Here is a 26,537-nt window from a genome sequence, read left to right as displayed (position 1 = left end):
CCGAAAGTTACGTGCAACGCAAGAGCAAGGACTTCCGATCTAGAGGTGACTGTCGACGGCCGAAACGTTACTGCTCTAATCGACACGGGAGCTGACTATTCCGTGCTGAGTGGTTTCTTCGCCGACCGGATCAAGAAAGTGACGACGACTTGGGATGGCCCGCAGATACGCACAGCAGGCGGACACCTCATCACGCCATCAGGAAGGTGCACTGCGAGACTGACTGTCAACGGACACACATATCCGACAGTATTCGTCGTACTCCAGAAATGTTCCCGTGACGTCATTCTGGGGATGGACTTCTTGACACAGCACCGCGCAGTCATCGACCTCAAGTCCAAGTCCATCACGCTTTCGACGGACGAAGCTTTACCTCCGAAAACGACCCCAGAGCGGTCAAAGGCCCTCAGTGTTCTCGATGAAGAACTAACCATCCCACCCCGGTCCAGCGTCATCGTCCCCGTCTGTGCAAGAAATTTCGAAGACGCAGAAGGCATCATCGAGGGAAACACGCAGTTGCTCCTAGACAGACGACTTGGCGCCGCAAGAGGCATCGCTCATTTGCGGCATGGAAAAGCCGAAGTACTGGTCACGAACTTCAGCGAAGAATACCGACACCTCAACAGAGGCACTACAATTGCGTTCTTGGACGAAGCAACTGATTTACTGGACACCTTCATCATCTCCGACGAACCTGCAAATGACAGCCTAAAAGCAAGACCATGCTCCCACGTTCGCCATCAACCCAGCATTACCCCGGGACCGACAAGAGAAAATCACCCTTCTTCTTCAAAGTTACAGCGAATGTTTCGCCTCGTCATCAAAGGTGCGACAAACGACGATAGCCAAACATCGAATTATAACCGACGAACATACCAGACCTCTCCGCCAAAGCCCTTACCGTGTGTCGCCGCGAGAACGACAGGCCATCCGGGACCAAGTAGAGGAAATGCTTCGCGACGACGTCATCCAACCTTCGAAGAGCCCATGGGCGGCACCGGTCGTTCTAGTGAGAAAGAAAGACGGTGCTCTTCGATTCTGCGTCGATTATCGGCGACTGAACAAGATTACGAAAAAAGACGTCTACCCCCTCCCGAGGATCGACGACACTCTGGACAGGCTCTGCCACGCCAAGTATTTCTCGTCGATGGATCTCAAGAGTGGATATTGGCAGATTGAAGTCGACGAAAGAGACCGGGAAAAGACTGCCTTCATCACACCGGACGGACTGTACGAGTTCAAAGTCATGCCATTTGGGCTTTGCTCCGCACCCGCAACTTTCCAAAGGGTAATGGACACAGTGTTGGCAGGCCTCAAATGGCAAACCTGTCTCGTCTATCTAGACGACGTTGTAGTCTTCGCAGCGAGCTTCGAGGAACACCTCCGGAGGCTGAAGGCAGTACTCGACGCAATCAAGTTATCCGGACTTACCCTGAAGCCTGAAAAGTGCCGGTTTGCCTACCACGAACTATTGTTTCTCGGCCACATCATCAACAAGGACGGCGTTCGCCCCGACCCGCAGAAGACAGCCGCCATTGCCAATTTCCCGCAGCCTCATGACAAGAAGGTGGTCCGCAGATTTCTGGGATTGTGTGCTTATTACAGACGCTTTGTGAGGAATTTTTCGCGCGTCGCGGAACCTCTGACCAAGCTCTCCAAGGCAGGCGTACCATTCACATGGAATTCGGCACAAGCGGAAGCCTTCAACGAACTTCAGCGTCCCCTGCAGTCTCCACCGGTGCTAGGGCACTTTGACGAAAACGCCGAGACAGAAATCCATACCGACGCAAGCAGCTTTGGTCTAGGCGCTGTGCTCGTCCAGAAAAGCGAAGGAGTCGAAAAAGTAATAGCATATGCAAGTCGTTCATTGTCGAAAGCAAAAGCGAACTATTCGACCACTGAAAAGGAGTGCCTTGCGATCGTCTGGGCTACATCGAAGTTCCGTCCCTACTTGTATGGACGCCCGTTCAAGGTTGTGAGCGACCACCATGCATTGTGCTGGCTGGCTAACTTGAAGGACCCCTCTGGCCGTCTCGCTCGATGGAGCTTGCGCCTCCAAGAATTCGACGTCACGGTGGTGTACAAGTCTGGGCGAAAGCACTCCGACGCTGACTGCCTGTCACGAGCCCCTGTCGACAGGCCGCCAAAAGACGATGACGACGACGCTTTCCTTGGACTGCTAAGTTCCAGCGACTTCGCACGACAGCAGCAATCTGATCCTGACCTACAGCGCCTGTACGAGTATCTTGAGGGGAAGTCTCCTTCACCTCCTGCCCTCTTCAAGCGTGGACTATCGTCCTACTGTCTGCAACAGGGAATCGTCGTGAAGAAGAATTTCTCACCGAACAAGGCCGCCTACCTTCTCGTCGTCCCGAAGAGCCTTCGGGAGGAAATTCTGCAGGCTTCGCATGACGAACCAATGGCTGGCCACCTCGGGTTTACTCGCACCCTCCGCCGAATCCAAGAGAGATATTACTGGCCTCGTCTATCCTCCGACGTCGCGCACTACGTTAAGAGTTGTCGTGAATGCCAACGCCGGAAAACGCCACCGAAAAGACCAGCAGGGTTCCTGCAGCCGATTCGACCGCCATCAAGACCTTTCCAGGAGGTCGGTATGGACCTACTTGGCCCCTTCCCAACATCAACGACGGGCAACAAGTGGATTATTGTGGCGACCGATTATCTCACCAGGTACGCCGAAGCAAAGGCCCTCCCGAACGGCACAGCAGCAGAAGTCGCCAAATTCTTCGTCGAATCCATTCTTTTACGACACGGCGCCCCCGAAATACTGATAACAGACAGGGGGACAGCGTTCACGGCGGAGCTAACCCAGGCCATTCTGCAGCACAGCCATACAAGTCACCGGAGAACAACTGCGTACCATCCGCAGACAAACGGGCTTACAGAACGCCTCAACAAGACCATCGCCGATATGCTTTCTATGTACGTAGACGCAGAACACAAGACATGGGACGTCATTCTTCCCTATGTGGTGTTCGCCTACAACACCGCTGTGCAAGAGACCACCCAAATGACACCATTTAGTCTCGTCCACGGGAGGGAGGCCACGACCACACTCGACGCCATGCTGCCCGACGTTACCGACGAAAGTAACCTCGACGTCGCCGCCTACCTGCAGCGCGCAGAACAAGCTCGACGACTTGCCCGTGAGAGGATACAAGACCAGCAGCGCACCGACGCCCGACGCTACAATCTTCGAAGACGCGCAGTGCAATACAAGCCAGGCGATAGAGTTTGGGTTTGGACGCCGATTCGCCGCCGCGGACTGAGTGAAAAACTTCTGCGCCGCTATTTCGGCCCGTACAGGATTCTTCGCAGACTGGGTAATCTGGACTATCAAGTCGTCCCTGACGGAGTTACAGCATCCCAGAGACGCCGCACACGCTCAGAAGTTGTCCACGTCGCCCGTCTGAAGCCTTACTATTCGCGCTAATGACTCTTTGTGCTTACATTATGAGTATTTATTTTGTATGCTCTGTATCTTTATGTCCGTTATCCCTGTTTTTAAGCATCGGGTCGATGCTTCTTTAAGGGGGGAGTAATGCCGCGAAGCTTGTTTTTTGTCTGGAACCTGCTGCTCTCGCTCGCGGGGCGAACTTTTGGCTCAGTCACCCCCCGGCGCTGCTTCGCTTGGGGGATCATCTTATCGCGGCAGGCACGCCGCATTATCAATTTTCTGGGACGCGAGACGCGACCAGAGTTATCTCGATTTTTCCTAGCCTCGCGCAAGTGTGCCTACTATGTTCTGGAACTTTCCTTGCCGCCTTTAAAATCGAGCGCGGCTAAGAGCGGCGGGCATTCTGTTAGTCGACGACCGCCGAGCACGTTCGCTGCTATCGCCGCCGCTGAGTTTTCAGAGCTGTTCTTAGTGGGCGTAAGCCAGCCTATTAAAGTATTCTCTTACGAGCTGCTCTGTGCCTTCCTCAAGACCGGACCCGAGTCAGTGTTACGTGACCCCGGCGGAGTTCCCGTCACCACCTCGTGACAATATGCAGTGTGATCAGGGTTTGAAATTCATCTATACCTAATTCTGTAATTGATGAACAAGGCAATGCTGATAGTTCCCGGAACATCTCCCAATCAGCAATCTGTTCTTTAAACTTCCTAGGGTTATTTACCCTCGGGTTGATATTTTCTGTATATTTTAAAGAAATGAGAAAGTGATCACTTCAATACAGATTTTCAATAACAGCCCGCTCAGTAGCTGCCAAGAGCAATGGAGAGCCAATAGCAAGGTCTATCCCTGTGTATGAGTTGTGTGTTGAATTAAAATATGTTGGTTCTTTTCTATTGAATATGCATGAGCCAGAAGATAACAGGAATTTTTCGATTAGCGCTCCTCGAGAATATGATCTGCTACCTCCCGATACTGGGTGGTGAGCGTTAAAATCACCAACCAAGAAGATTGGCTCGGGAAGCTGAACAATGAGTTTTTCGAGTTGATGAGTCGACAGCCGATGATCTGGTGGGAGATATAGGGAACATATGGTTATTACTCTGCCAAATGTTAGGGCTCGTATTGCCACTGCATCTAAATCAGTCGCCAGTGGGAGACATTGCGAGGCAATTGAATTCTGCACCACAATAGCAACGCCACCTGATGAGTGCACACTGCCTTGCCTGTCCCGGAATACTGCGTATCTTCCTGCCTTTTCGAAAGGTCTCGAGAAAATCATCCTAGATCGAATATCGCGCTTCTGCAACAAGCATAATATGATAACTACTTCGCAATGTGGCTTTAGAAGGGACAGGTCTACAGAGCTGGCGCTGTTGGACCATAAGGAATGTATTCTAAAACATTTTGAAGAGAAATGTATTGTTGTCGGTATTTTTGATGATTTTAGCCAAGCTTTCGATTATATTAGTCATACTATCCTTTTTGAAAAACTGCATCATTATGGTATCCGGGGACATGTTTTGGCCCTGCTCCAAAGTTACCTATCAAATAGATTTCAATATGTCGACATAAATGGTTTCATTTCTCACAGAAAAAAAATAATTTCAGGAGTCCCACAGAGTAGTATTTTTGGCCCTGTCCTATTTAATATGTACATTAACGATATTGTACACATCTGCTCAGATACCAAGTTCGTTATATATGCCGACGACACGAGTGCTTTGGTGCCATCACGTTCTGAAGCTGAAGGAATTACTAAAGCAAATATTTTTCTGCGCAAATTGGACTCGTGGATTGCCAGCAATCAATTAAAACTTAACGCAAACAAAATAAAGGTGGTAATTTTTCGACCAAAAAGTAAACAAATTTCGTTACAAGGAACCGTAATGTTTAGATCCGCAGCCATTGATGTGGTAGATACTGTCAAGGTGTTAGGGGTATATTTTACTTCAACTTTACAATGGAATGATCATGTAAACAGTCTAATCAGCAAACTGAGCTGCATAACTGGAATTTTAAATCGCAACCGCTATACTCTTCCAAAAAAAGTTAAACTAATTGTATATAACGCTCTCTTTGTTTCCCACCTAAACTACTCTCATTTAGTCTGGGGAACATCAACAAAAACTAATCTGTTAAAGCTTGAAAGGCTACAGAAAAAAATAGTACGAATAATTGAAAACATTGAATACACGGCGCCTTCTTCAGATATCTTTGCTTCGCTTAATTTATTGAAAGTAAGAAATATTTACGAATACAAATTATGCAGGCAGTACCGTTTAAGTGTCCAACGAGAGAGTACAGTTTTTACTGAAATGGCAGAACTAAAACCCAATTATCCCATCTACAGCACCAGAACTCTAGAACGATGGAAAGTTCCAAAATGTCGTACTGCCTATGGACAACAAACACTCCGGTATAACCTTCCGCGATTACTGAATGCTGCAGAAGAAGAAGGCGCTGATGTATCCAATATGTCTATTCCAAATATGTACAAATATTTTGCTACTCATACTCTTTTTTGTGAATGAACGCACAGGTCTATCTTTATGTTCAATTACATTGCATTGTTTACTTTTCAAAAAAAAATGTTTTTCCAGGAGTCCAAACCCAGTGTTCTATTGAAACTCTTATTTAGGCTTATTTTATTTTGTGATGCGATATAGTGCTGTTTATTTTTTTTTTCCTCTTTGCAACAAAAAAAAAATGTGACTGTCTATTGTCCCGCTCTGCTGCTGTATGCACTGTAAGGGGGCGGAGGATTTTTCAAGCCACAAATGTACGGCTTTTCCCTCCGCCTCCTTCTACTTCTTTGTGGAGAATAAAACTTGTATGTATGTATGTATGTATATGTATGTATGTATCTCTTTAGAAAGTTTCTGCGTGTTGTGCTCAAGTGCGTTTCTTGTAGACAAAGTATGCTTGGTTGATACTCCGCGAGTACTTCATATGTGTCATCCAGGTTCTTAAGTAGACCTCAGCAGTTCCATTGGATAATTCCCTCTAAAGCCACAGTTCTTCATGAGGAAGCGAAGATTAGTGGGAGTTATTTAGATGTCGCCACCTTTATCAGGCTGTTTGACTGGCGGATGTCTTTTCAGTTTAAGGCGGTCTAGAAGACTCCGTCTTTGCAAGGGGGCCTCCCTCAGCGCCTCCGACGCTGAGGGTCCCACTGTCACGTCCATTGCTTCCGGTGGAGACGAGGAAGTAGACGTGCAGTTTTCAAGATGGGGAGACTCCCTTTCATTCGTCTGTGTTTTCCCAGAGGTTTGCGAAAAGTTGACCTCTGGGATACGGAAGTCTGGTGCAGGCGGAGGCTGCTTGGTGAGGGGCCGTAGTGGATGCGCATCAGCAATGCTGAATTGCGTGCCCACTGAGACGAGACGCCGCCCGGCCCCCCCGGCGTGCTGCATCAGCGTCGGATCTTTCAGACAGAAGCGAGAGCTTCTTCCGCGCTTCCGAGAATGTAATGTTTTCTGTTACTTTCAGGTGAATTAATTTTTCTCGTTTTGGAATTTCTGGCATGATCGCGAGTAGGCGGCATGTGGCCCGTGGCAGTTTGGACACTCTACTTGAGCGGCACTGCCGTTGAAGTTTGGGTGCTCATGGTCACCGCACTTCGCACATGAGAGTTTTCCCCTGCACGTTTTTAATCCGTGTCCATATTTTTGGCAATTGAAACATCTTCTCGGGTTGGGGATATATGGACGGACTTTGGAGTGGATGAACTCTGCATTTACAGCATCTGGAAGACGGGACCGTTCAAAAGTCAAGACGATGTGGGGTGGCACCACCTCTTCATCATTCCGCCTTAAGGTGATGCGACGAAGGGCAATGACACCTTGATCTCAGAAACCTTCCAGGTCAGCTTCTGTTTCTTGGATCAGATCACGTTCTCATATGGCACCTTGCACATTGTTTAGATTCCGGTCAACGTCAGGTCACCAGGAGGTGAGCAAACTGCCTTTGCCTCAGATGGATGTCACAGTGGTCTTTCTGGGACACTTCAACAAGATCACCAGATGAGAGTTTCTTTGCTTTGTACTTTTTCCCAATTAGTTTCTCAAGGGTTTGAGCGATAACAAAAACAGACATCGCTGAAACGGGGTCATTATCTGTCAGGGAGTGTATCACTAAGAAGTGAGGAAAGTGGTCAACGTCAGGTCGGGTAATGGTGAATGTTTCATCGGTGAGGTTCCTTTTCAGGGACCGATCAGGTTTTTTTGAAGAATAGGTACTCATGCCCTATGGATATACTGACGGTTCCTAAATGTCGCCTGTGGTTCACTGTCTTATTCACAGGGAGGTCCCGGAGCCCCCCGTCTGGTAAACAGACGGGGCTTGACCCGTCGGCCGGGGCTTGACCATGGCCCCGACCGCCACCGTTCATGGTTACTACCCTTCACCTTACAACCTATCGCCACGGTGCGGATGACAGCTTCGGTATGGGGGCTAAGGGTCCGTGGTGGTGCCAAGCACCATCACCTTGAGACTCAAGGTGCCCTTGCGGGTATGAAGCATATGCCCTGAGTGCACACTTTGCGTGTGTAAGTCTTGACTTTAGGCGGCGAGGATCGCGTCGTTGGTGCACCAGCTCATCTAGTGTATTCAGGTACGCATTAGTTGAAAAGAGTGACTTGCAGCCTCTAGCAATAAGAAACGATAGATGTCTCGTACTGCTTCACAGTTACATCTCTAGCAATTTGAAAGCAGATATTCCTAATTGGTATCAAATTGGCCTGTACTAGAAAAAGACATGAAGGCGAGAATTTATTAGCCCCGATTTTTGCATGAGCCAACGGGTTTAAAGGCAGTTCTTTTCTGGAACTGTCACGGAGTGGAATAGTCTTTCTTCTTAGGTTTTATGCTGGTCTGAATATTTTGTGAACAAAATGGAGGATTTATTATGCGCCACCTAGAATTGTTCTGTTGACCTGGCCTACAATATGACTCGCGGCAGTTGTGGCTTATAGTTTTTATGGATTTTACATTTTAGTTGAATGACCCTCTTTTTCGTTGCAGTCATATTCTTGAAAGGCCTGTTTCCTAGATCGGCAGCATGATGTGACTTCAGCCATATGTTTACATATGTATTTTCAAATGTAACATGGCCTTTTTATGTGTACATGTGCCCGCACAAAATTTTTCCGTTTGTTACCTTGGCAGTGTATGTACTGATATGCTCCCAAACTCCTGCACACTGTGTGTGTGCGTGAGTGTTTGTCTACATGCACACAAGTCATATCGCAATGATGTCCTTGCTATAGTTACCAGAGGAATAAAAAGGCAGCAGTTGCCTGTTCGCATGGTAATGAATTTTTTCTTTTGTCATGCAAAAGTTTGTGTTGTGCTGGGTTTAATGGCACATAAGCAGCTAAGGCTATCATGCGCCAGGCTCAAGGTATATGAACACTTTTCTGTAGGTGGGAGGAAACATGGTTGTGTAGAGGACTTAAATTGCTTTTTCGTTCTGGTAGTAATAAGAGAAAGAAGAAATTTTATAAATGGCTAAAAATAAACGCTTTCAAGAAGGTCAGATTAGAGTCACTAAATAAAGACTTAAAGTACCGTCACTGCAGCACGGCGGTAAGCAGGGGCGGCCATTTTGTTGTTTATCATTGTTGCCAGATTGCTGCTTCGGCGACCTCGCCGCTAACTTTGGCCCGGCCATTTTGTAAACAACGCTGTTAGCCACCCTGCGCTGCGGCGGGGATCGTAGCCGTACGGCATGGAGCCGCTCAGATGCAAACGGTAAGCGTTTTCCATCATTCTGCGAGTTGAAACAGCCAACAACGCAGCAAAACGGCATCCTCGTATGCTCTTGTGCAGCTGAAATGCTGCGAGGCGCGGAATCCCTGGTCACTGAGTCGGTCACCGGCAGCACTCGCAGCGTCGCAGCACTAGGACTACCAGTTTCCCGACTGAAAACGCATAAGCCACAAAATGGCAGCCCCCATGAACCGTCGCAGTACAACTATCACGTGATGCAAACTGACCAATGATCGTGGCGGCGGCACAGAACAATAGGAGAAAAGAGTGCCGGTACTCTAAATCTTTATTTAGTGACTCTAGGTCAGATAACCTCAGTAGCCATCCTTGGCTGGGCAAGGATCCTGAGGCTCCCAACCATTCAAATAACCACCTCAGCCCTCTTCTCATGGAGTGAGAAAATGGCTGAAATGCATCATATTATAAAGCAAACCTGTGGATCAAAATTTGCAGTTTCTGAAGAACACCTGCTTCTTTTAAAAAGCGAAAAACGGAAGATATGGTAACAATGGTATTTTCGCCTAAAAGCAGCGCTGCGTGTAACGGAATGTATTCATTATAAGACTTCGTAAAGTTCTTATTTCTTTGTTTTCCGAGTTTCGCACAAGAGAATAAAATATGGTTCATTGTTAGTTCGTCTTCATATCTTTCACAACGAGGTTTGTCTTGTTTCGTTAGTAAGAAATTTTGTGAAATGTGTGTATGTCCAATGCGGAGACGACATAAAATTACTTCAACAAACAGTTCCTGGTGCCTACAGGTCTTCCATTCACCCAGGACAGGTTTTACAAAGTGCAGCTTGTTGTTAACCTCGTTGTCCCAAGAAGCCTGCCATTTTTCTCTCAATTTATTCTGGACTAACTTGAAGCAGTCCTTATGCGGTATGTTTACTGGTTTTATTTTTGCGTTAAGGGCAAGTGCGGCGCATGCATCAGCCCTCTCATTTCCGCTGATGCCCACGTGACTGGGAACCCAGCAAAACTTTATTGTATGTCCTTGTGAATCAACTCGTATTACATTATATATTATGTTTCCTATAAGGGTTCGGTTGCATTTCTGGGGTTTATTGCTGTAAATACGCTGAAGGAGTCAGTGTAGATAACACTGTTTTGTATGTTTTTCTTCAATATTTGTTCTACAGCTAGAGCAATGGCGTACATTCTGCTGTAAAGATTGAAGCGCACTGAGGCAGCCTGACTACTTTTTCCCATTTCCATTGAACTATCGCGCTACCTACATAGAGTGCTGTTTTAGATCCATCTGTGTAGAAATCTGTGCAATTCTTGAATTTTTCACTTACTCCAAGAAACACTTGCTGTATATATTCCAGTGGGGTATGTCTTTTTTGAATGTGTGTCAGTGCGAAATCGCATACACCAGGAAAAAGTACCAAGGTGGCAACCTATCGGGTCTCTGGGCTACGTCAGGAAGTGCATCTAGTATGTTTATTTCTTGGCATAATTCTTCAAAGCGGAGGAGCAATGGTTTTACAGCTTGAGGTTTGTTGGTGAACAGTGTTCTGGACGGGCATTTTGTAACTATGGTGTAACAAAGATGTTTCGGTAGCGACCTTATTTTCAGTACGTATGCACAGGTAAGCATTGTTCTCCTGTTGGTAAGGGTCGGTTCATTAGCATCTACGTGAAGGCTATTTATGGGTGATGTTCTGTAAGCACCAGTTGAAAGGCGCAGCCCGAGGTTTTGTACTGGATCCAGCTTTTTAAGGTATGATGGCCTCGCAGACCCATACACTATGGATCCATAGTCTAACGAAGAGCGTACTAGAGAGCGATAGATGTGCAATAGGCACCTCCTATCGGATCCCCAACGCTTCCGTGAGAGTACTTTGAGTATATTCAGGGATTGGGTGGCTTTCGTTTTTAGGGTGTTTGTATGTGGTAGAAACGTTAGCTTTTTGTCAAAAGTTAAGCCTAAAAAATTGTGTTCTTGTTTTACTGGAAGTGTGGTGTCGTTCAAGTGGAGGGTGGGATCAATCTGCAGTCCTCTCTGCAGCGAGAACAGAACCGCAACAGTTTTCTGTGGAGAAAACCTAAATCCATGTCTGTCTGCCCAAAGTGCTAATTTGTTTATTGTGAGTTGTAGTTGTCTCTCACAAGTTGCCAGGCTAGAACATGTGCATGCAATTTGAAGGTCATCTACGTAGACCGAGTACATAATGGACTGGGATTATACTGGTTAAAGAAATCATTTTTACTGTCAACAATGTAGTACTTAAAATGCATCCCTGAGGAATGCCGTTTTCCTGTGTAAAATTATTTGAGAGGGTTGCGCCGAGACGAACTTGGAAAGAACGGTTGGATAAAAAGTCGCTCAAAAATTTTAACCATCCTCCCGCGGATACCCAGCTCTGCAAGGTCGCGAAGAATCCCGAACCTCCAGGTCGTGTTATATGCCTTCTCCATATCGAAAAAAAACTGAAAGGCAATGTTGCCTGTGTATAAAGGCCTCTCGGATTGTGTCTTCCAGGCGGACTAAATGGTCGACTGTGGAACATGTTTTTTTAAAACCACATTGGTGGACATCAAGAAGCTCTCTGGACTCTAGAATAAACATTAATCTAATATTTATAACACTCAAAAGGTTTGGCAAGACAGCTTGTAAGGGTTATAGGCCTGTAACTGTTAGGGGAGGTTGGTGGCTTTCCTGGTTTTAGAAATGGAACAATAACGGCTTTTTTCTAAGCAGCTGGTATTTTCCCTACTACCCATATTTTGTTAAAAAATTTTAACAGAACTTCTACAGATTGCTCAGATAGATGGGACAGCAATTCATAATGAATTTCGTCGGATCCTGGTTCAGTTTGTTTGCCTATAGACAGTACTCTCTGTATTTCTTGAAGTGTAATCAAATTATTGTAAGGCTCGTTTGTGCTGCCTGCTGTAGGGAGCCTTTCTTTTTCGGTTGTGTTTTTGTATTTTACGAATGACTGTGTATAGTGGGAAGAACTAGAAACTATAAAAAAATGTTGCCCCAAAATGCCTGTTTGTTCTTTAATACTTGTATGAATACCAGGATCCGTCAGCAGAGGAAGGGTGAATGGAGAATAGCTTCCATTTACTTTTCTGACCTGCTCCCACAGTTTTTTTTTATTTTACCGAGCTGTTTATTGAAGACACATAATTTTGCCAAGACAATTTTTCCGCGTTGCGCCGTATATATCGGGCCTTAGCTTTTGCCTTTTTGAAAACTATTAGATTTTCGTGAGTAGGATACCTAAGAAATACACCACACGCCTTATTCTGTTGTTTTTTGGCTTCCCAACATTCTCGCGTCCACCATACCTTGTGGTTCTGGCGCACCACGCCTGTGGACAGGGGAATAGCTAGCCGTGCAGCATCGATGATAGACTTTGTGAGAATTTCATTGCTTTCATTTATGCTAAGTGTTTCTGAGTAAATGTCTTCTAATCGGGCCTTTTCTCAAAACAACGGCCAATCAGCTAAATGTAGCTTCCATCGCCGTGGTTTTGTTGGGATGACTGCAGGTGAGGATGATAGGCTTATAAAAACTGGTAGGTGATCACTCCCAAACGGGTTGTCTAAAGCGTCCCACTTAAAATCGCTAAAAACAGAAGGTGAACAAAAAGACAGGTCTAAACTGCTCATTTTACCAGACGTTGGGGAACAGTATGTCGCCTTTTTCGTATTTAAAAGACATAGATTATTCGTCAGGATAAAATCTTCGATTATTTGTTCTCTAGCGTCACAACGTTCGCTTCCCCACAAGGAGGAGTGAGCATTAAAATCCCCAAGTAACAGATATGGCTCCGGAAGTTCTCTGATCAGTTGCTGTAGATAATGGAGTGTTAACGTAAAATGTGGAGGAATGTATACGGAACAGATTGTTAGTGTTTTGTAGCTTCCGATACTGACTGCAACCGCCTCAAGTTTTGTTTTGAGTTTAATTTCTTGAGCAGGGACGCCGCTTTGAACGACTATCGTGGACGCCTCTCGATAGCCGATTTGCCTGCTCTCGATCGCGTCTTAAAGTTTTATAATGTGTCAGGATATGTACAGTACTCACGGATTGAAATAGGACATTCGGAGCGCTAGCCTTGCAGTGCCACGCAGGCATGTGGTAAACCACAGGCCGGCTGATTGGCTACTGGAAGGAACAATTCTGCTTTGTAGATGTTCTCCCTCTCACGCCATACCACAATGCACCACCTTGGTTCCATGAGCGTCTTCGGGTGGCGCTCCATGAAGCGACGGCCACGCGCTCCGAATGTACTATTTCAATCCGTGAGTACTGTACATGTTGTGGACCAAGATTGGTCTCCTGAAGACATAAAGCTGTGGGTAACATTGACCCTAAGATATGTGTTATGTCGCTGTAATTCCGCATAAGTCCTCTACAATTCCTATGGATTAAAAAGGCCATATTTATGTTTTTGAGAGAAAATGAAAGGGGATTTACTTAGGTAGTGGGCCCGTTATTAGGGGCCTGTCTTTTTGTCGTTCAAGAGAGCTGTTCCGCAGCTGCAAAGCAGGCGGAGTGGCAGTTATATCCATCGCCTCACGAGAAGCGCTGGAGGACCGCGGGGAAGCCGCGGGTTTGTGGGTTTCTGTCCTCCCCCGGTAGGGGGAAGTCCTGCGGGATGCCGACGCATGGACCCGCGCTCCCTGCTTTTACACTGGCAGGGCAGCTTTCGCTGACCCCGCCTGGGGCGTGAATGGCCCTGCCATTGGCTCGATGGAAGTGGCGTCGGCAGGCACCGGGGTGCTGTGTTGTGCACCGCCCCTGCGCACCACATCAGCAAAGCTGGATTTTGCTGTGAAGGAGAACTAGTTGGTAACGGCAAATCGCCTTCTTGCTTCTCTAAATGAAATGTTTTCCATGGTTTTTATCGTGATAATCTCTTTTTACTTCTTCCAGGACGGACAGGCCCTGGAGTATGCAGCATGTTCTCCTTCGCAGTTAGCGCAGCGCAGGGCTGCGTCACATTCCTCAGAAACGTGATCCTTGGAAGCACATTTTGCGCACGTTTTGCGGCCGCGGCAGCTCTGTGAGCCATGGCCAAACCTTTGACAGTTGACGCATCTTCGTTGTTTTGGAATGTAGTGCCTGACATTTACTTTTAAGTATCCTACATCGATGGTTTCTGGTAATGTACTTGTATTGAATGTTAGAACCAAGTGTTTTTTCTCTATTTCTTTATTGTCTTTCCGGATTTTGATTCTGTACACATCTGTGACATTTTGGTCAGACAGGCCTTCCAGCAATTCTTTCTCGCTTAGGTGTATGAAGTCGTTTTCAGAGATGACACCACGGACTGAGTTTAGGGATCGGTGCGCTGTTATGGAAACTGGGATTTCTCCGATGGAAGTAATGTTTGCGATTTTCGAGTTCTGGTTGTTGTCAAGGAGTTCTAACAATAAGTCTCCGCTGGCCATTTTAGACACCTTGTAGCCAGGGCCTAGGGTATCTGTTAGGCATTTAGACACGAGGAACGGCGAAATTATTCGTGCTTGTTTTTCATTGCTTTCGCTGTGGATAACATAGAACTTGGTGAATGTCAATGTCGGTTTCTTTTTTGAAAAAAAGTCTGCTGCTTCGTTCCGCCCTCTCTTGAGAGAGCGATCGGGTTTGGAAAGGGAGGGAGCCATAAAAAATGAAGTTTTTCAGTCATGGTGCCAGCCACCCACCATGGAGTCCAACAAGGAAACGGGACAGGAACTTGAACGCAAGTCCTGCCCACGCCAGCTGTACACCTCAGCTATAACCAAATACGACACAACTCAGGGTGGTTGGCCACACAAGGTTAACCCTCGCTGCCTATGAAAAGTGAAAAAACTAAGTGAGTAGGAGATAAGAGAGTTGTGAGAAAGAGATAGGAATGTGAAAGGCAGAGGGGAGGATAGGAAAAGGCGACTGCCGATTTCCCCCGGTCGGGTCAGGCCGGAGGTGCCGTCTACGTGAAGCTGGGGACAAAGTGGTGTGTTGCTTCCGCCGAGGGGCCTTAAATGTCCAAACGCTCGGCATCGGGTCAATCACCAGGATCCCCTTTTCCCCGGACACATCGATGGCACGCACGGCGAAGCGTGGGTGCTCGGGTCCGTGGTGATGCACTGTTCACCATCATCCCCTTGCGGGGATGTCCCTGCGGATGCTCGGGAACCCGCGGTGTCGCCACTCACCGTCGCGACGCCTGAAAGCTGCAGGCGCCCCCCTGCGGGGCATGCAAAAGTTTAAAATTGATTTATTTTTTCATGCAAATGTTTGGTTTCACCTGCTGCCATTTTAGTTCCTGTTGTCTCGAAGCATATGAAGCATTTGTGGTGTAGCAGCTGCAGTGCTCTCAAAAGGCTTGCACTTTGTTCAAGCTGTCCTTTGTCCACATTGTTTTCAACACTGAATGAATTTGTATTTCGTGTAAGGTGGTATCTCGTGAATGAAATTATTATTCTGTTCAGATGTTGACTTGGTGGCACTGCTTTCAGCGTTAATTGTTTTTGACTCCTGATAGTGGTTATTTTTTACAGTGCCGAGTATCAGTAAATGAAAACTGCTTAATGAAATTGCGGAGAACAGTGTCTTGAGTTTTTGGACATGTCCACTGCGTTACACACCAAAAAAAAGTATCCAAGCTAGACTCTAACTAAATAGCCTATCATAGCTTACATCGTTATTATGAAATAGTATATCGTACTTTATTTCCAGCCTGCCGATGTTAGGGTTTCCCAAAATTTTCTTGAGGTTTTTTTAATCAATGTGGAATGGAATACGTGTATGGATACTGCCCAGAACCACTATCAGTGAAGCATGCACTTTAAATTCGCTCTCTCTTTCAACTGAAAAATAAAATCCAAAGCATGTGGCTGGTCCAGCGCGTTCTGAGCTCTGCTCCTTTCCGTGTTTTCAATAAGCAATTATTCCCAATTTAAAAGCAATTGCGGCCGGGTGGCAAGGATATTTTTTTTTCAAGTTATGACTAGCACAAGCCGCTGTGTGCTTTCCGAAAATCAGCCGGCAAGCAGCTGCGTGCATGAAAAGTGACGCTGAAAATCGAATGCCTGCGTTAGTGTACCGCGAGATTATGCCATTGCCTGTAACGAGCCCTGAAAGTTTCACGGAACTATAGTGATTGCTTTACTCTTTGAAGCGTGCTGACTATCGAGCTACACCGGCTACAAGTTGCGAATACGCGTGCAGACGGCTCGCTCCCACTCGCTTCCAGATTAAGCCGCTGTTTGAAGCCGACACCAGTGCGCCGAGCGGTATATTACCTCAAGCGGGGTTACCCTTGCCTTAGTTACCATCAGTTGCCCAGCCGGAGCACTCGTATATTTCTGCTGGAGAAGTTTGGAGTAACCGCGACGATACCCATAGTAGCATTGTACTCGACCGCTGCCTACAATGGGCCATTAGCAATACTCCCATGGTGTTGACACATTAGCTCCTACAATATAAAAGAAAGTTTAAAAGGCAACGCATGATGTTTTATAGCAACAGCCTCTACTGAGGAGGCGATCGCCTATCGCAATATATAATAAAGGGTACGAACAGCGCAACGCCGATTGTGCAGAGTCAAGAAAAATTTGCGCAGAATAATCAACAATAACCTGGAATATTGAAGTTCATAATGCAAGGAGCGGCTCCCCATGACGAAAGCCTAAACTGATGGTAACGGCGGTGCCCTTTGCATCTGAGCGGTTCCACGCCGCGCGATCCCCGCTGCAGCCTAGGGATGGCTAGCAGCGTTGTTTACGAAATGCTCGGGCCAAAGTTAGCGTCGAGGTCGCAGAAGCGGCAATCTGACAACAATGATAAACATCAAAATGGCCGCCCCTGCTTACCGCCGTGCTACAGTGCGGGTACTCTGAAGTTTTATTTAGTGACTCTAGTAGCGCCGGCTCATGTCGGACACGGTTAATAGAGAGTTTTAGTTTCACGTACGTAGAGGGTTCACGTACGCAACCGTGAGAAGTATACGTAGCCAGCACGCAGGTCGTTTGAAACCCTTATAGTTACACGTACGCGACGCACGCTGCGCGTTACTCCCAGCGCCATCTCCTAAGAAACACACACTGGTTGTAGCCTAAATCATCCAAGACAAGTCTTTAAGCCAAGCCATTCGGTCTGTCCTCGTGTTTCTCTCGTGTACGCGGTTCGCCTGATGTTTTGCGCACTTTGACAATCTATTAATATCATTCGGGCTGCATTAGTGAGCAACACGCGTCGATTTTGCTCGTGTACCACTCGGAGCTTCGCAATGCCTCGAAGTACATTAGCTACTCCGTATGTACTGTCGTCGCTGTCTTGGAAGGAGATTGACGACCTCCTGATGACAAGGGCGGAACGACAGCTTTTGTACGGCTCACTCGGCGACGTGGCGTACCACTTACGGCGCAGCAGAAAGTCGGTGCTGTTTCGCTACCGGTCGCGCCAAGGACTGCTCTAGATTGGAAGTATAGAGCCGACAGTTTTCAGGCAGCAGTTTACGTTTGAGAAGGTGCACTTGGATGAACTGTTTCGTGCGCTTCTCGTGCCGGAGACTGTGAAGAGCGCACAAAACGTGACCGTGCCTGGTCGGGAAGCATTGTGCATCACGCTTCGGCGCCTTGTTTACCCCAACAGATGGTGCGACCTCGAGGCCATATTCGGTAGGCACTCATCCGTGATGTCAAGTGTGGCCTCGCCGGTGATTTCTCATATTGCAAATGCATTCAGGCATCTTTTTAACAACTGCAACAATCATGCCTGGTTGTCTCCTGCTGGCCTTGGAGAGCTTGCAAAAGTAAGTTAACTTTGTTATATCTTTTTTGCGGCAGTTCTGCACGGAGCCGCAATGCCCAATTTTTTTTACACTGCAGGATATCTCACCTTGTCTGCATCAATTAGTTTTTGCTTAAATGAGGGGCATCTGAGCTGTCGACGGTACATGGGAATGGAAGACTTCGCAACGGAAATCCCAAGTCTCGCAAATTGCTGTGGAAGTGTGCCAGGGCAAAATATAGAGAAAAAATAACCACACACAACACACGGCATGGTGTTGCATTTCTTAGAAAAATTCTAGAACTTGAGACATGAGGCATACACAGCAGTATTATGTCACGCACAATTCCCCTACACTTGAAAACTGTTTTCTGATTTCAGCGTTTTACCTGACCAAGCTTCACATAAATGTAGTCATGTGAACTTATTTTTATGTTATTATTTCTTGTTGGCATTGTAAAGTATGAATTTTACTTATTATTAATGTGCGTATTTGTGTTAGGGTATGTGTCATCTACAGCACAAGGTTTTATGTGACGGAGCTTACCTAAAAGGAAATGATGCTCCTATTTTACGGGCAACCAAAAGCTGAGCTTGGAGCGTGTCTTCTTGTATCGTGCCGCAGGCCGCATACAGTCGTGGTGCAGCACTGCCTAACTGCTGGGCGTTCATCGATGAAACTGCACGCCCGATATGCCGGCCTACAAGGAACCAACGGTACTACTTTTTCGGCCACAAGTGGGTGCACTGTGTTAAATGTGTTGTGTTGGGTTTTATGGCACATAGGCGGCTAAGGTCATCATGTGCCAAACGCAAGGTATAGAAAATTGTCTTGTGCCGGATTTTATATGACAAAAATGAAGTGGTGGTGTAAAGGACCTAAAATGTTATTTTTCACCATTTAGTGAAGGTAAAAGGCAGAATTTTTCGAAATGGCCAATGGTAGAAACTTTAAAAAGGTCAGGTAACCTAAGCGGCCATCCTTTGCAGAGGAAGGATGTCGAGGCCCCTAACCAATGAAATACACATCTTAGCATTTTTCTCAGGAATGAGGAAGTGGCTGAGGTGTATCGCATAAATCTGAGGCATTTACTGTTCATTAAGACAACCAACTTCTCGTAAAAAGTTAAAAACATAAGAAATATCAACAATTGCATTATCGCACAAGAGTAGTGCTGGGTGACAAGGAATACATTGATTATAAAACTGACTAAAATACTTTTTCCTTAGTTCTTCTAGGTCAGAACACGCGAATAAGATATGGTTTAGTGCGAGCTCATCTCCGCATCTTTAACAAAGAGGTTTTTCTTCTTTTGTAAGTAAGTAGTTGTGTGTCAGGTGTGTGTGTCCTATGCGAAGACGACAAATGATTACTTCAGTCAAACGTTGCTGGTGTCTGCATGACTTGCATTCCCTCAAGATGGGCTTTATGAAGTGTAGTTTGTTGTTGAGTTCATTATCCCACTCTTTCAACCATTTGTTCTTTAAAGTGTTATGTATTAACTTCATACAGTCTTTAAAAGGTTTGTCCACATTTTTTATTTCACCATTTTGAGCTCGTACTGCTGCTGCGTCTGCTCTCTCGTTACCCTCTATGCCGACGGGGCTCGGGACCCAGCAGAACCTTATCGTATGTCCTTGTGTTGTGAAGTTTTCTATTTTGTGTATGATGCTGCCCACTAAGGGTTCAATTGCATATCTTGAGTTCAGCGCTGTGAGTAGGGTCAGGGAATCGGTGTATATTATACTGTTTTTGATGCTCTCATGTATTGCTTTGTCCACAGCCATACATACTGCATAGCATTCGGCAGTAAAAATTGATACATAATTTGGTAATCTTACTATCTTTTCCCATTTCCCCTGTACTAAGGCACTTCCAACGTGCATCGCTGTTTTAGAGCCGTCTGTATAAAACTCCATGTAGCTCGAATTTTTCTCTTACAAAGCCAAGTATTCTTGTATTAGGTGTTTATGTGGTGTTTGTTTTTGACGAAACTGTATAAGCGTTAAGTCACCTGCGGTGGGAGGGCAGTGCCATGGCGGCAATGGATCGTGTCTTGGGACAATCATAGGTAGAGCATCTAGTATGCCCAGTTCATGACATGCATCTTCAAAGCGCAATAACAAAGGTCTGAATGATTGAGGTTTTATTGAATATTCTTCTAGATGTGCACTTGGTAACTATGGGGTAACAAAGGTGTTTTGGTAAGCATCTTATTTTTAGTACATTCGCACAGGTAAACATTGCTCTTCTGTTTGCGAGATGGTTCGTTTGTTTCTACATGTAGACTGTTTATTGGGGATGTTCTGTATGCACCAGTTGATTATCGGAGACCCAGGTTTTGTATAGGATCCAGTTTTTTGAGGTATGATGGGCTTGCAGACCAATACACAATGCATCCATAGTCCAAAGTGGACAGTACTACGGAGCGGTAGATCTGTAAAAGGCATAAACTATCGGAACCCCAATGTTTCCGTGAAAGTATCCTTAGTATATTTAGCGATCGGGAAGCTTTCTTTTTTAGGGTGTTTATTTGGGGTAGGAATGTTAGCTTTCTGTCAAAAGTTATGCCTAGAAATTTATGCCCTTGTTTTACTTGTAGAACAGTTTCATTCAAGCGCAGGGTGGGATCAATCTGCATGCCTCTTTTCAGTGAGAAAAGTACGGTAACTGTTTTTTGTGTAGAGAACTTAAATCCATTTTGGTCTGCCCAAGTCGCTAGTTTGTTCAGTGCAAGCTGTATCTGTCTTTCGCATGTTGATAAACTGAATGATGTTCATGAAATTTGAAGGTCGTCAACTTATACGGAATACATAATGGACTTTGGAATTATTTGCCATATTGAGATCATTTTTACAATAAAGAGTTTGGTAATTAGAATACAGCCCTGCGGTACGCCATTTTCTTCGATGAATTTTTTCGAAAGCGTGCAACCTAGACGTACACGAAAGGAACGGTCAGAGATGAAGTCTTTTAGACAGTTTAGCGTCCTGCCACGGATACTTAGATCCGCGAGGTCACGAAGAATACCAAACCTCCGGGTGGTATCGTAAGCTTTTTCCAAGTCAAAAAAATTGCCAGACAATGCTGTTTGTGTATGAATGCTTCACGGACTGTGTTTTCAAGACAGACGAGATGATCGTTTGTACAGCATGCTTTTTTAAATCCACATTGTTTGATATCAAGAAGTTTTCGTGATTCTAGGATGAACCTTAACCTAATGTTTAGCACACTTTCAAAACTTTTAGAGACAACTCATAATTGCTATTGGCCTGTAACTACCAACCGAAGTTGGCGGTTTTCCAGATTTCAGGAATGGCACAACCACGGAGTTTTTCCATGCCTCTCGCATTTTTCAGACTGCCATATTTTATTGAAGAATTTCATAAGAGGTCCTACAGCATCTTCGGAGAGGTGTGCAAACATTTCATAATGGACTTCACCTGGGCCTGGTACCCTCTGTTTGCCAGCCGAACGTACTGTACGCATTTCGTGTAATGTAATTAATTTATTGCAATGTTCATTTGCACTGCCACTGGTCGGCAGTCGTTGTTTTTCAGTTGTGTTCTTGTATTTTAAGAATCGTTGTGTGTAGTGTGAGGAGCTCGAAACTGCGGCGAAGTGTTCCCCTAGTTTTGTCGGCCTGTTCGCTAATGCTTGTTTGTCTATCCGGAGATGTTAGGAAAGGAATTGTGAAGAGAGAAAAGCTGCCATTAAGTTTACGGACTTGTTCCCAGATTTGTTTTGATATAACTGAACTATTTATTGACGATACGTAATTTTTCCACACAGTTTTTTTCAGCATTGCGACGTATGTACCATGCTTCTGCTCTCGCCTTGTTAAAATTTATGAGGTTGTCGTGTGTGGGGTATATTCGGAAAGTTCCCCAGGCTTTGATTTGATTCCTTTTTGCTTCTCTGCAATCTTGGTTATAAAAAAACCTTGTGGTTTCGGCGTACTACTCCTGACGCATGCGGAATAACTAGACGTGCAGCTGCCATTATACATGTAAAAATTTCATTTATTTCGTCAATGGTAAGATCATCCGAAAATATTTTCGCCAGACAGGCCTTTTCTTGAAATAGTGGCCAGTCCGCTAAGTGGTTTCCGACGGCGTGGTTTAGTTGGAATGATTGGTGGTGGCGATGAAAAGTTAATTATCACTGGAAAGTGATCACTTCCGTATAGGTTGTCAAGAACATTCCACTTAAAATCTGTAAAAACGGATGGAGATCTAAAAGATAAGTCTATGCAACTCATCTCACCTGGGCATGAAGAGCAATATGTGGGTTTGCCTGTATTGAGCAAGCAGACGTTGCAAAGAATAAAATCTTCTAAAACCCGACCTCTAGTGTCTGTCTGTTCACTTCCCCAAAATGGGGAGTGCGCATTAAAATCTCCAACTACCAGATATGGCTCCGGTAACTGATTAAAAAGTGCTTCTTGGTCGTGGAGTGTTACTGTGAGGTGTGGTTGAAGATACACTGTGCACATGATAATTGTTTTAAAGCTAATGACAGTGACTGAAATGGCTTCATAATTCGTCTGGAGCTTGATTTCATGCGTTGCAACACTGCTCTGAACTACAACAGCAACGCCTCCAGAAAGACTATTTGTCTGCTCATGGTCATGGCGAAAGACTTCAGACTTTTTAAAAATATTTTTGTGTAAAGGTCCCAAATTGATCTCCTGAAGGTATAGTGCCACAGGAAACAGAGAATGTAGGAGATCTGTTGCATCACCATAGATATTTAAAATTCCACGGCAGTTTCAGCGGATAAGAAATGCCATTATAAATTTTTAAGGGGATGTATTCTGAATCTCAGGTCCCTTTTCTTTGAGGGCCTGTTATCATGATTTTTTCTTTTTTTTTGGTCAAGGGAGCCCAGCCGCTCTTGCGGCCGAGGCGAGCTCTGAGTTGTATCCATCGCCTCAGTGGAGGCGCTGGAGTTCCGCAGGGAACCCACGGGCAGGGGGGTGCTGGACTTCTCCCGAACACGAGAAGCCTTGTGGGATGCCGGCTTGGTGGCCGGCGGGCCCGTTTGCGGGGGTGGCACAGCAGCTTTCGCTGCATCTGCCAGGGGCGCGGATGGCCCTGCCTCAATCTCACTTAGTGTGAGCTGGGCAAATGCCGAAGGCCGCTGTGATGCGCCAGGCCCGCGCACCACATTGGCGAAGATTGTGTGAGGAGTGATGGAGAAAGTGTCATGTGACATCGCCTAACGCCTTCTTGCCTCTTTAAATGTGATATTATCTTTTGTTTTGATTGTAATTATATCCTTTTCTTTCTTCCAGGCAGGACAAGGCCTTGAATAAGCAGCGTGGTAGCCTTCGCAGTTTGCACAGCGTGCTGGGGCATCGCAGACGTCTGATTGGTGGTCATTTAGGGACATTTAGCACAGGTGTTGTGACCGCGGCAGCTTTGTGAGCCGTGACCGAACTTCTGGCATTTGAAACAGCGTCTAGGGTTGGGTATATATGGGCGAACGGTGCGTTTTACATAGCCTACCTCGATTGACTCGGGTAGGGTGCAAGAGGCAAACGTCAGGACCATTTGTTTTGTTGGAATTTCTTTGTTGTCTTTGCGGATTGTAATTCAATGAACGTTGGTTACATTTTGCGGAGAAACTCCTTCGAGCATCTCTTTCTCTGTTAGGTGCAGAAAGTCATTGTCTGAGATGACACCACGTACTGTGATCAATCATCTGTGCGGTGTGACAGAGATAGGAATATCCCCAAAAGTTTCAATGCTTGCAAGCTTTGATATTTGAGTAATGTCGAGCAGTTCGAGCAGGAGGTCACCACCAGCATACTTTGGGACTTTGTACTGAGGGCCCAAGGAATCTGTAAGAACTCTTCAAAGAAGGAACGGGGATATTTGTCTGGCTGGATTTTCTATTTCTTTACTGTGGACGATGTGGTACTTCGAAAAAGTCTTCTTTTTGTTGAAAAACTGGGATGTGACATCGGTCCGCCCCCTCTTCAGAGGGCGATAATTAGTAATCAGAGAAGAAGCCATAAAAAATTTTGTTCCTCGGCGATGGTGCCAGCCACCCACCATGGTGCTCAACAAGGGGACAGGATAGGAACTTGAAAACAAGCCCTGCCCACGCCAGCTGTACACCACTGCTATAACCAAATATGACGCAACTCAGGGTGGTTGGCCACACAAGGTTAACCCTCGCCGCCTATGAAAAGTGAAAAACCGAGAAGGGAGGAAGAGACAGGAAAGTTCTAAGATAGATCATAGGAAAGCGAAAGACGGAGGGGAGGACTGGAAAAGGCGACTGCCGATTTCCCCCGGTCGGGTCAGGCCGGGGGTGCCGTCTACAAGAAGCTGGGGCCAAAGTGGTGTGTTGCCTCCGCCGACGGGCCTTAAAGGTCCAAACCCTCGGCATCAGCTCAACCACCAGGATCCCCTTTTCCCCAGACACGGCGATGCCACACACAGCTAGGCGTGGTTTCTCGGGTCCGTTGTGATGCACTGTTCACCATCATCCCCCTGCGGGAATGTCCCTGCGGATGCTCGGGAACCCGTGGTGTCGCCACTCACGAGCGTCTGCCAGCTGCAGATGCCTCCCTGCGGGGAGCACTGTGTGAAATATCAGTCCTTCATGAGGCCGAATGGCATTGTATGCCAACTGGATGGCCCACACCCTGGAAGGTGTCATGATGTAGGTGGGTTGTTTTGTCTGAGGTGTAAAAGGATCTATTATGTCATAATAACCATCATAGGTGTAATGATTCAGACTCATCAATGACACGTAGTGTGTCATGGAGAGGCATAGACAGTGCTTACATCACATTATAAATGTACTACACATACAATTATTGTTTACGAAGGAAGGCACGAATAGAGGAAGCTCTGGTGGTGGACCTTTTTCTCCGGTTCTACTTCTGTGTATATGAAAGTGTCTTCCACGTACCTTTAAAAGTAAACAACTAACAAACAATTTTAGACACTCATTGTGCACTTGCAGAAAAGTGGCTTATATTTAATGTACGCAACACTATCGATCCACAAATATTAACACTGCTCGCATAGTTTTCTCATTAAGTGTCTCAACTGAACTCTTTTTTATTGCAGGCATACTCAAAAGCAGCGGCCTGTATGCTAAGCTGGAGAGGCTGGTGGAACGAGGGACGCATGACTGTCATATATGGCGACCGTGCTTATCCCTTGAAAACGCTTCTAATGAAGCCCTATAGTGGCTCCTCCTTGCCAACCACATAGCTGGCATTCAATTACAGCATGAGTCGGGTTCGCCAGTCCATTGAGTGGGGCTTCGGAAAGGTGCTGGCTGAATTTGCGTTTTTGGACTACAATGAAAATCAAAATCTTCTGCGTCAACAAGTTGCCCAAATGTATAAGTCTGCCACTATCCTTACAAACTTCCATACATGCATGTATGGCAGTCAGGTGTCGCAGTACTTTGGAGTTGATCCTCCTAGCCTGCTTGTGTACCTCGGGTGACATTCTACGCCACGTACATAAAAAAGAACAGAGAAGCGGAGGTTCCGGCGGGTAAGGAACACCTCGGCTGGAAGGGAGCAACGCCAGCTACTGCTCCGGTGGTCTCGAGTTCTATTGCGTCGCACCGTAGACTTCCTGGTGTTCCTGAGCCTGTTCCGAGGAGTCAACGGCTGACGCAGCCACCTACTACGGCCAGGGGTGTCTCCAGCGCAGTTGCCACCCTTCTGGGTGGTGCCCAGAATGCCAACATCACCATCATTGCTCCCAAGGGCACTAGGACCGGTAGCTTGTACGACACCGTCAGCGACACCAGCCTGAGCACTTCGATATCCACCTTGACGCTGACTACCTGGATGCTACTGACTGGACCCATGCAACGCTTCATCAGCACTGAACCATGAGCACGAACACCGGACACTAGTAGACTGGGTGTTCCCAGGTCATGTGTATTGGTAGACTTTGTGTTTGTTTTGTTAGTTAGTTTTGTGTGCTAGTGTTTGTGTCACCCAGGGTATACTAAATGTGAGTCTGTGTGGGTACATCTGTCGCCTAGTCCATTCTCTTTTCAAGTTTTTTTTTTCTAATTGGTGCCAGTGTCAACCATACCCCTGTATATGTAGCTGCTGCAATAAAGAGTGAATTTTAAGACGTATACAATGTGCAGATGAGCTTCTGCATTGTCAATATCCACAGCCTTTTTATTTGTCCTTTTTCATGATATTTTGAAGTGTTCCCATCTTGTTCAGCAGATTTTCCATCAGGCCAACAAAAGTTGTCTGTTGGGCTGCAGCCATGCAGCGCTCTTCTGTCCTCTCACGCCTTTCCTCGGTGCGCTCTTCTGACCGTAGGCGCCTTTCTTCTGCCTGGTCTTGGTCTTTTTGCTTCATTTCGTTTTCCTTCAGTTCCAGTTCTTTTAGGGTTTTCTCCTCCCAGGCGAGACGCTCTTCTTCTAGTACAATGCGCCTGGATTCTATCAAGAAGTCTCTTTCTTTAATGAATTTATCATGTCACGCTCTTTTTTCTATGAGTTCATAATCTGCCTGCTCTTGTTTCGCAGCTTGAGTCCTTTTCCCTGTAGGGTGCAGCAGTGAGAAAAAAAACCGCTTGCTCAGTATTGGGGCATAAAAGTAGCTGCACA

The 26,537-nt window shown here is 46.2% G+C and overlaps 1 protein-coding gene across 1 annotated transcript in view; it reads left to right on the top strand.

Annotated features, from left to right (window-relative positions):
* The window catches only part of LOC144133758 (uncharacterized), an 85,748-nt gene extending 59,948 nt beyond the window's left edge, over window positions 1-25,800 (top strand). The window contains exons 5-6 of the mRNA XM_077666876.1: window positions 17,879-17,945; window positions 25,530-25,800. Coding sequence (XP_077523002.1) covers window positions 17,879-17,945; window positions 25,530-25,800 — 338 coding nt within the window. The remainder of the gene's footprint in view (window positions 1-17,878; window positions 17,946-25,529) is intronic.
* Window positions 25,801-26,537: the final 737 nt, after the last annotated feature.

This window comes from Amblyomma americanum, chromosome 5, assembly GCF_052857255.1.
Source record: "Amblyomma americanum isolate KBUSLIRL-KWMA chromosome 5, ASM5285725v1, whole genome shotgun sequence".
In the NCBI taxonomy this organism is placed as follows: domain Eukaryota; kingdom Metazoa; phylum Arthropoda; class Arachnida; order Ixodida; family Ixodidae; genus Amblyomma; species Amblyomma americanum.
This window is presented reverse-complemented; position numbering and strand designations above follow the sequence as displayed.